This window comes from Salmo salar, chromosome 01 (assembly GCF_965601325.2).
Source record: "Salmo salar chromosome 01, fSalSal1, whole genome shotgun sequence".
NCBI classification, from domain to species: Eukaryota; Metazoa; Chordata; class Actinopteri; order Salmoniformes; family Salmonidae; genus Salmo; species Salmo salar.
This window is the reverse complement of record NC_138291.1, coordinates 92,204,305-92,215,000: the sequence shown is the minus strand read 5'-3', so window position 1 is coordinate 92,215,000 and position 10,696 is coordinate 92,204,305. Positions and strand designations below refer to the sequence as shown.

The 10,696-nt window shown below is 45.2% G+C and overlaps 1 protein-coding gene across 5 annotated transcripts in view; it reads left to right on the top strand.

Annotated features, from left to right (window-relative positions):
- LOC106610139 (BAH and coiled-coil domain-containing protein 1) overlaps positions 1 to 9,689 on the top strand; it is a 136,478-nt gene extending 126,789 nt beyond the window's left edge. For all 5 annotated transcript variants that reach the window (XM_082978147.1, XM_082978146.1, XM_045724286.2 and 2 more), the window contains exons 17-23: positions 583 to 718; positions 831 to 948; positions 1,070 to 1,368; positions 1,744 to 1,878; positions 4,849 to 6,293; positions 6,443 to 6,679; positions 6,881 to 9,689. In XM_082978147.1, the coding sequence (XP_082834273.1) occupies positions 583 to 718; positions 831 to 948; positions 1,070 to 1,368; positions 1,744 to 1,878; positions 4,849 to 6,293; positions 6,443 to 6,679; positions 6,881 to 7,090 (2,580 nt within the window). In that variant the 3' untranslated portion in view covers positions 7,091 to 9,689. The remainder of the gene's footprint in view (positions 1 to 582; positions 719 to 830; positions 949 to 1,069; positions 1,369 to 1,743; positions 1,879 to 4,848; positions 6,294 to 6,442; positions 6,680 to 6,880) is intronic.
- Positions 9,690 to 10,696: the final 1,007 nt, after the last annotated feature.

Genomic DNA, 10,696 nt, shown 5'->3' with positions numbered 1-10,696 from the left:
ATAAAAATAATTGGTCAATTAGTTGTTTAAAAAATTTAAAACAGAAATGAATCACTCAGCGCTAGTGTGTTTGTGTGTGTGTGTGTGTGTGTGCGTGCGTCGGTGTTCGTGTGTGTTGAAAGAAAGGGGTAGTTCTGACAGCAATGTATGGAAAAGATTACAGGGCGTGCATGCTTTTGTTCTAGGCCTGCACTAAAACACCAGATTCGTTGATGAGCATAATTTGAATTAGTGCTGTGATGGAACAAAAGCCTGCACACCCTGTAGCTGTCCAGGACCTGGGAGGGTGACCACTGTTTTGGTGCTCCCGAGTGGCGCAGCGGTCTAAGGCACTGCATCTCAGTGCTAGAGGCGTCACTACAGACACCCTGGTTCGAATCCAGGCTCTATCACAACCGGCCGTGATTGGGAGTCCTATAGGGCGGTGCGCAATTGCCCGTTGTTGGCCTACACCGGCCAAACCCGGACGTCATTGTGAATAAGAATTTGTTCTTAACTGACTTGCCTAGTTAAATAACGGTTACATCAAAAAAAAGGAGTTTAAAGAGATATATATTCTAATGATTTCGTTTCCTGTTGCAGGCTAAGGGGCGTGCAGTGAGCCGGCTTCTGGAGAGCTTTGCGGCTGATGAAGGATTCCGATTGGACGAGGAGAGCAGCTTCTCTGAGGGGGAGGAGGAAGACATGGAGCATACACCTCACACACACAGAGAACCAGGTGAGAATACACACACACACACACACACACACACACCACAGACTCACAGGGTCACATACCAGGCTAAATGTTCATATTTTCTCTCTCTCCTTCTTGCTCTCTCTCTCTGCAGCACTGCTTAACTGTGTGCTGAGCAGGGAGATGCTGGTGGATGGTCTGAAGGTGTTGATATCTAAGGAGGATGAGCTGCTGTATGCTGCCCGACTACACACTCTGGAGCTGCCTGACATGTAAGGCACTGACACCTACTGATACCTACTCATATGGCCTGCTTAATCACAGATAGGCATGTTGATACAAAGGATTGGCTGAATGGCTTGTAATACATTTAATACAATCTCCCACTCCTAGATTCCGTGTAGTGATCGAGGGGGAGAGAGGGAACAGGCCTAGGATCTACTCTCTAGAACAGATATTACAAGAAGCGGTGTTGGACGTGCGGCCACAGACAGAGGCCATCCTGACTGCTGGGACACGTGTGTGTGCCTACTGGAGCGAACGCTCCCGCTGTCTCTACCCTGGAAACGTCCACAGAGGAGTTCCGGGCGAGGAGGAAAAGGGCAGTGTGATGGTGGAGTTTGATGATGGAGACAGAGGAAGGATCTCCCTGCCCAACATACGCCTGCTGCCCCGTGGGTACCAGATACACTGTGAGTATACTGCACACACACACACACACACACACACACACACACACACACACACACACACACACACACACACACACACACACACACACACACACACACACACACACACACACACACACACACACACTGAGTATACATTCCTGGAGGGTAAAGACATGGTCTGTCAACATTAGATCCAGCCTCTGAGAGACTCATTCTCTGTGTCTGTTTTGTCCTACCTCACTCACTCACTCACTCACTCACTCACTCACTCACTCACTCACTCACTCACTCACTCACTCACTCACTCACTCACTCACTCACTCACTCACTCACTCACTCACTCACTCACTCACTCACTCACTCACTCACTCACTCACTCACTCACTCACTCAGGTGCGGAGCCGTCTCCAGCCCTGCTCTCTACTGGACGTTGTGGTCGCAGAAGCTCCACCCAGGACAGTAGAGACAAGCCCACAGAGAGACCAAACAATGAAGAGGCAGAAGGAAGGAGCCAGGAGAGGAGACCAGGTAATGGCTCAGAGCATCATTTCACCGTATTAGATGGTGTCTCCCTTTTGTTTGAGATTGAGACCAACAGCACCAGAGCAGCACCAGTGAGATAAGCATACTGTAGATACCACCACCAGGGGGGTTGGAACCGGTTCAGGAAACAGAACCGAAACCAGAAAATAACCACATTTTTGAAGGACAGAAATGGAACCTGGAACAAAGGTGATCCATACTGTTCTGTAACTGAACCGTTATTTTAAAAGCATGGGAACCGGTTCCAGCCATATTTTCTAGTCCCTCACTCTGTCACTCAGAAACTTATTCCAGTGTTTGACTGCCTGCCAGCTGAAAATCTTTGCCCCTCTGAAGCATATGCTACTGTAGCTCCTCCCAGTGGTGTAAAGAACTTTATTAAAAATACTTGAAAGTACTACTTAAATTGTTTTTTGGTTATCTGTACTTTACTATTCATATTTTTTGACAACTACTTTTTTTTAACTACATTCCTAAAGAAAATCATGTACTTTTTACTTCATACATTTTCCCTGACATGCTTAGCAGGACTGGAAAATTGTTAAATTCCCACATTCATCAAGAGAACATCCCTGGTCATCCCTACTGCCTTTGATCTGGCAGACTCACTAAACACACATGCTTCATTTGTAAATGATGTCTGCGTGTTGGAGTGTGCCCCTAGCTATCCGTAAATTTTTTTTAAAACATGACAATTTTGCTGTCTGGTTTGCTTATTAATATGATTAATTTTAAAATATTTTTGCAATTACATTTACTTTTGATACTTAAGTATATTTAAAACCAAATACTTTTAGACTTTTACTCAAGTAGTATTTTACTGGATGACTTTCACTTTTACTTGAGTCATTTTCTACTAAAGTATGAAAATGAGGTACTTTTTCCACCACTGGCCCCTCCCCCTCTAAAGCAGAGGCTACTGTACTGACATCACAATCGTGATTCAGAAGGTAGGAGGGAGATTTTTTATTAGCTAGAAAAGAATGGATGCTAGTTAAGGATACTATAGACCATTTCTTAACTACAAAAAGGTAAGACATGTTTTTAATTCTGGTGATGCTCTGCACACACATGCTTTTTAGCTAACTAGCTCACAGGACATTCAAAGTTTCCTTCATAGAAGCCGCTCCTCCAAGGTATAATTCTGTGGACCTAATTCAGATAATGCATGTCATAACAAGATGCCCAGCGCTTCAAGCCTCCTCCTCCACCCTCACTCACTCTCTCTCAGTCCATCTTGCGCCATAGGCTACACTTGTCTGTCCATCAGGTATGTGAACAATTAGCTTGCCTGCTCTATCCGCAGTGATTGGTGAAGTAATTTAATAACCTAAATGTAAAAAACGGTTGATTTCACAGGTTAAGAAAGGAACAGAAAGGAACAATATAAACTGGTACTTTCTTTTGGTTCAAACCAGTTCAGAACTTTTCATTTTGCTTGTGGGAAAGTGGAATGGAACTAAAAAAATAAAGGCAAACTGCTTCAGAGGCCCACCTGGCCAATTTACTAGTCAGACCATCTTTAATCATACACTATATATGCAAAAGTATGTGGACAACCCTTCAAATTAGTGTATTTGGCTATTTCAGCCACACCCATTGCTGACAGGTGTATAAAATCGAGCACACAGCCATGCAATCTCAATGGACAAACATTGGCAGTAGAATGGCCTTACTGAAGAGCTCAGTGACTTTGAACATGGCTCCGTCATAGGATGCCACCTTTCCAGCAAGTCAGTTCATCAAATTTCTGCCCTGCTAGAGCTACCCCAGTCAACTGTAAGTGATGTTATTGTGAAGTGGAAACGTCTAGGAGCAACAATGGCTCAGCTGTGAAGTGGTAGGCCACACAAGCTCACAGAATGGGACCGCCGAGTGCTGAAGCGCGTAGAGCGTATTAATCGTCTATCCTCGGTTGCAACACTCACTACCAAGTTCCAAACTGCCTCTGGAAGCAACATCAGCACAATAACTGTTTGCCGGGAGATACATTTTGGGAGCAGCCACACACAAGCCTAAAATTACAATGTGCAATGCCAAGCGTCGGCTGGAGCGTTGAAAGCTCACCACCATTGGACTCTGGAGCAGTGGAAATATGTTCTCTGAAGTGATTAATCACGCTTCACCATCTGGCAGTCTGATGGACAAATCTGGGTTTGGCGGATGCCAGGAGAACGCTACCATAGTGCCAACTGTAAAGTTTGGTGGAGGAGGAATAATGGTCTGGTGCTGTTTTTCATCGTTCGGGCTAGGCCCCTTAGTTTCAGTGAAGGGAAATCTTAACGCTACATCATACAATGACATTCTAGATGATTCTGTGCTGCCAACTTTGTGGCAACAGTTTGGGGAAGGCCCTTTCCTGGTTCAGCATGACAACGCCCCGTGCACAAAGCGAGGTCCATATAGAAATGATTTGTTGAGATCGGGGTGGAAGAACTTGACTGGCCTGCACAGAGCCCTGACCTCAACTCCATCGAACACCTTTGGGATTAATTGGAACACCGACTGTGAGCCAGGCCTAATCGCCCAACATCAGTGCCCAACCTCACTAATGCTCTTGTGGCTGAATGGAAGCAAGTCCCCGCAGCAATGTTCCAACATCTAGTGTATATAACACACATATAGAATATGATTTTATCACACAACTTCTTCCCTCTCTATGGAATCCCCGTCCACCTGCCTAACGTCATCACTGTTCCAACTGTCACTGATCTGAATGCCCTCCAGTCAAACAGCACCCTACAACTCAACACAGACTAAATGTGACAAGGTGTCTCCAGTTCTACAGTAAGGGCTGTAATTTATAGTTACAAATAATTTGTTCTCTTTGACCAGGTTTAGAGGAAGGTTAGGTACATACATCTTGTTTATAAATCTCTCTTCTTTCTTTCCCTTTATTTCTTTCTGTCTCTCTATCTCCCTTTTTCTCTCTCTTTATTCTGTTTCTTCTTCCAGTTGGACGACCAAAAAAGGTCAAGCCAGAGGCCAATAGTTCAGCCACGACATCGTCAGAGAGAGTAACCGGGGGCAACACTTCCTCGATAAGCTGGCCAGCGAAGAGACTTCCAGCGGACTTCTTCCTGTTTAACGGGACGTCCCGTAAAACCCACCGAGTGGGTCACCAGCGAGACTTGGGGGTGTTCCACCGCCCGGCCACAGACCCCCTCACCCCTCCCACACCCCTCAAGGGCATCTTTAGTTCCCCCTTTGAGGTTGACTCTTTCAGTAGCATCGCCAACGGTTACGCTGGAGCCTTCAGAAGCGGAACCCACCGGCCTGTTACCACAGTAACGCTAAGTGACTCTGTCGCCATGACAACGGCACCCTCCAACAGGAAGTCAAGTGACAGGTACAGAAAACAGTTCCTGGTGAAGCTGGACCATGAGGGCGTGACCTCGCCCAAAACAAAGAATGGGAAAGCTCTGCTGCGTTTGGGGTGCGGCAGGGGGCACAAGGGTCCATCTGCAGGGGCGGAGGGGGCACCTCTCAGGTACATCCACCCTGCCCTGGTGGTGAAGGAGGGGGCACCTCTCAGGTACATCCACCCTGCCCTGGTGGTGAAAGACAGAAATAAAGGAGAAAGAAGAGGAGAGAGTGGAATGTCCAAGTCTGAGCTGCTCCTGAAGGGGGCTCCAGCCCTCGGAAAGAGGCTCCCCTCGTCGGGTATGGGGGGAGAGTTTGGTACTCTGGACTGCCCCAGTGACTGCCCTAGCTCTTACTCTGAGCTGGATGAAGATGATGATGATGGAGATGAAGACGTAGCACGGAGGAGAGCAGCAGCGGCGGGCGCAGGACGTTTCCTCTCCCGTCTCTCTGTTTGCTCCTCGTCCTCTTCCTCTTCCTCCTCTTCTGGCTCCCTCTCTTCTTCCTCCCTCTGTTCTTCCGACTCCTCTTACTCCTCTGATGAAGAAGAATCTTCATCCCTCCTTCTCCGCCGAGCGCTGCTCCAACAGCAGAAACACAAACACAAACAGAGCTTGACGTCTAACACCTTAACCCCTGACCCCACCACAAAGCCCAACCCAAGCCCCGCCTCGGCAACACCACACTCCTACGTTGCAAAGGCAGCCATGTCCGTCACCGGGGAGTCAAAGGTGAGAGGAAGTGATAGAGGAGAGGACAGGAAGGAGTACACATCAAAGGGGAGGACCAATAGTAGCAGCAGCGCATCCAAAAGCCAAACCAAGAGGAGAGGTGGACCCGCCTCCAACACACACACTCTGTCTCTCAACACACACACTCCGACCCCCAACACACACAACCCGGCCTCCCAGCCCAAACCTCCCAAGGACCACCCAGTAGAAAAGAGACAGAGGATGTTGTCACCGATCCCCCATCCTAATATGTCCACCCTCCTGCCGGGTCGCCAGCTGTGGAAGTGGTCTGGAAATCCCACACAGGTCAGAGGACACATGTGGGAGCCTTAATGGTGAACACAATCTGAAGCAGACTTATTGACTTACTGACTGAGGTCTTACTGAATTGACTTATTGAGTAAAGTCTTACCTGAACTCCCTCCTAACTCCCCCCCCCCCCTCTCCCCCTACAGAGGCGTGGTCTGAAGGGTAAGGCCCGTAAGTTGTTCTACAAGGCGATTGTGCGTGGTGGTGAGACGGTGCATGTGGGGGATTGTGCTGTGTTCCTGTCCCCCGGTCGGCCCCAGCTGCCCTACGTGGGGCGGGTGGAGAGCCTCTGGGAGTCCTGGTCCTCCAGCATGGTGGTCAGGGTCAAGTGGTTCTACCATCCCGAGGAGACGAGCCTGGGGAAGAGGCACCATGACGGAAAGGTATGATGGATTATCATTCAAGAACATGATCAACTTTTTGATCAAATGTATCAACTTTTTGATCAAATTTATCAAGGATTGATCAAGAATTGATCTACTTATATCTATTTGGGGATTAATGAATAGGCTGTTCATTTATCTTTCAGTCTTCTATTTACCTCTATGTTTAACATCTGTCTCCTTCTTCCCTCCGCTACCCAGCATGCTTTGTACCAGTCGAGCCATGAGGATGAGAACGATGTCCAGACCATCTCCCACTGCTGCCAGGTGCTCAGTCGCACCGATTACGAGCACCTGATTCGCCGACGAAAGCCAGGGGGTGGGGCCCAGGATCTGTTTTACCTGGCAGGGACCTACGAGCCAACCACAGGCCAGCTGGTTAGCGCCGAGGGCGTGGCCATCGTCCCCTAGCAACAACTATGGAGTGTAAACAAAACAAAGCCTTAAAGATGGCCGCCTCATCTCTCCTGGATGAATCCAGGTACTGGCGTCGGTGTCAGTGAAGCATGGTTCTGTCCAAATCTAGAAGAGTTTGGAAACGAGGACCTACCTTGGTTCTAGTTCCTGCTGGTTCTGGATCTTGGTTCTGGGTCCTATCTGGGTGTGGACGATCCCAAACCCAAAAGGGGATAACAGCACTTCGGACCGCAGCACTGAAGTCATCTGATCTAATGTGATCTGAAGAGGGACTACAGTACTCTACTGACCTTCTGAAACAGACAGTGTCCTCACTACGTCTTGTCTCCAAGAGTTGTTTTACTGTCTGTCATAGAGTCAAAAACTGTCATAGACTGACTCTCTGGCAGTTTGTCAGACTGTCATAGACTGACTCTCTGGCAGTTTGTCAGACTGTCATAGACTGACACTCAGGCAGTTTGTCAGACTGTCATAGACTGACACTCAGGCAGTTTGTCAGAGAGACTCCTGTGACTCTTACTAGGTTGTTGCTGTAAGTGAGAATGTGATGGGTTCACTTCTCAGTCTAGAGACCTGGTTATATAAGAGTTATATAGAAGACATAAAATAGAGACTGGGAAAGAGAGTGAGAGAGAGGGAGAGCGAGAGAGAGACTACACTGGTGGCTACACTGCTCTGATGATAAATGAATGGCGGCAGGATTGAGAAATCCCAAAAGGACCAAAAACACTGTAGTTCTGAAGTGTGTGTGAGAGAGAGTATGTGCTGAGTGGTTGTAATGGATGCATTTGGTACTTGAACAGCTGAGAGTAAATAGTGCTTTAGTGAGTTTGCGTGTGTGTTTGCGTGTGTGTGTTTGCGTGTGTGTTTGTGTGTGTGTGCGTGCGTGCGTTGGTCTCTAGTCTAGACCTCACCATGGAAACACCTAGATGTCTTTAACACTCAAAAAGTAAACCTACTAAACCTAAATCTATGAATATTCATATATCAATGGATTTACTAAGCGCTTCTTCTCTAGACAAAACAAGACAAAAAGGATGATTATTTCTACAGTCAAGCCATACACTTCAATACCTCTCATATCCTCCTATTCAGGTACAGCTGAATGATTTGTCTATTTCTGTGTGTTGTACAGCATTATGTATAAAGACTTTAATATTCAACTGGACATAGTATACATATATAATATACATGAAGAGAGAACTATATTCCTCTTTGTTGCTCTTTATGTTGTTATTTTTTCAATGACTGTTGAATAGTTCTTTTGGCTTAGGGGGAGGAGCTTTTAGACTTCTTCTCTTCCTGCACTGAGTACGTTGTGGAGATGGGATGGGGTCCATGAGGGGTAAAGCTGTAAATATGCGACAGGGGATGGGTTCAAGTCCCATTTTGGGGGTTAGGGTGGATTTAGTGACGGGGGATGTTTTTATAAAAAAAGTGGAAAAGGATTTTTTTGTTCACATCATCATTGGTCTGGTTTTGTATATTGTTCTTCTAGGTTTTATTGTCTATTATAATGTTGCTTATTCTCCTGTGGGGGTTTCAAATCTAGATTTCTTTGTTTTTAGAAATACTGGAAAGAGTTTTTTTCTATTCGCTGATCCTTAAAGATCCAGACTAGAGAGTTCTAGATGTTCTATATCTATATATTCCTAGAGGAAATCTATGTAGGTATTTATCTGGCCTAAAAGAAATACTAAACCAAAGCGCATCTATGTTTCGTTTCATCACATTAGAATGCAATATGAAGAAATATAAAAATATTCAATAAAATCTGAATTCGGGGATCCCTGCAATCATATTCAAGTAGTACACCTGGGTTCCCCCTCCTACCTGTTGGCATAGGACATGGTTTAACATTCACCACCATGTTGCCATGGGAACACAGCAACTTTATCTTCCTGCACGTAGCTTGGCTGTTGCACTTGAAGGCTCCATGACAACCATATGACATTGCATGACTGTGAAGGACAATCAGAGCCAATCAAAAGAGGGGAATGTCAAAAAAAAAGAAAAAGATTAAGGATCCAATCAAAATTGTGCTTAATCTTGTCACTTTTCTTCCTGCTTTGCCAAAAATGTGTCCTTCTGTTTTATTTTTATTACACCTTCACCCTTTCCTGACAGTTATACATGCCTGGGATGACTGTGTTTTCAGTGTTGGGGTTTTCACAAGGAGAACATGAATGCCTTTTCATATGAGACATACATCAACTGACTTTTATAAACAACATTGTTGCTGTAACACTACGACGCAAAAGCTTAAAATAAATTTAATGTGAACATCCATGTTATGTTACTTTTTGTAGGTCTTTAAACAATATTTTAAAAGCTGTATTTTCTTGAAGAAACACTGGATTCAGTTTTAAACATCACATTGGGTGAAGTGACATCATCTTTGCGCAACCTGTTTTGAGACCCACTGGAAACGACTTACTTTGTGGGGTTGATATATAGTTTGTGACAGTTGTCTCAGTCATCGTTGGAAATATGACTAAAATATTTCCCCTGTGTAAAAAACAAAGTTATTTATCTTAATTTTATTGCCTTTCTGTTGCATTTCATTAATTAAAAAATGCTTAAAATGATCAAATCTAAGTTTTTCTTGTCTTTCTTTAGTGGATTAGAGGTAGGTCTAGCTGGATTAGAAGTAGGCCTACCTGGATTAGAAGTAGGCCTACCTGGATTAGAAGTAGGTCTACCTGGATTAGAAGTAGGTCTACCTGGATTAGAAGTAGGTCTACCTGGATTAGAAGTAGGTCTACCTGTATTAGAAGTAGGCCTACCTGTATTAGAAGTAGTCCTACCTGTATTAGAAGTAGGCCTACCTGGATTAGAAGTAGGCCTACCTGGGTTTAGTTTAAAAGGTAGAAATAATTCCCAATCCAGTGTCAGGTGCAGAAATAAGGAAACAGGGAGAGAAACAAATGGTGGAAAAGCGAACTGAAACTTTCTACCATGGTTGAATGAAACAGAGAGATAGAGATATGTTTTGTGTGTGTGTGTGAGACGCCTATACCATCTCCTGTCTAGTATAGAGTTTCTGGGACAAAGTGTATAGATTTGAGAATTGTATTTGATACTCCCTGTGATACATTCATACCTTTTATTACATTATTAAAGCAATGTGGATTACTGCCCTAACCTGCCTAAAGCCTCATATTACTGTAGTCGGCTCATGGCAACATACACAGCCGAGTAAAGAATCTCAGCACTGATCTAGGGTCAGCTTTGTTTCCCTCTGTAATGTTTTAGGTTGGAATTTTGGTATTGTAAGCTGATTCTAGATCTGTGCATAAAGGTGACTTTTACTGCATACAAAGAGCTCAAATTAAAAATGGCTGCTGTGCTGGCTCCCCTATGGTATGTTTTTGACTGGTCAAAATTGGAAAAGCTGAATAATCCCTTTCCTGAGTGACTGTCCTAATGATCCGTGTCAGTAGACATAGTTCCCTGTGTGTATGGCACATTGTCCTGTGGTGTGTTTGTTTGTGTCTTCTGTTGTCAGAGCTGGATGCTGGGATGTTTACTTCATTATGGCAGAGACACAGAGATATGAAGCTGTGTGCCTGCCAGTCTGAACTTTCACACACACACACA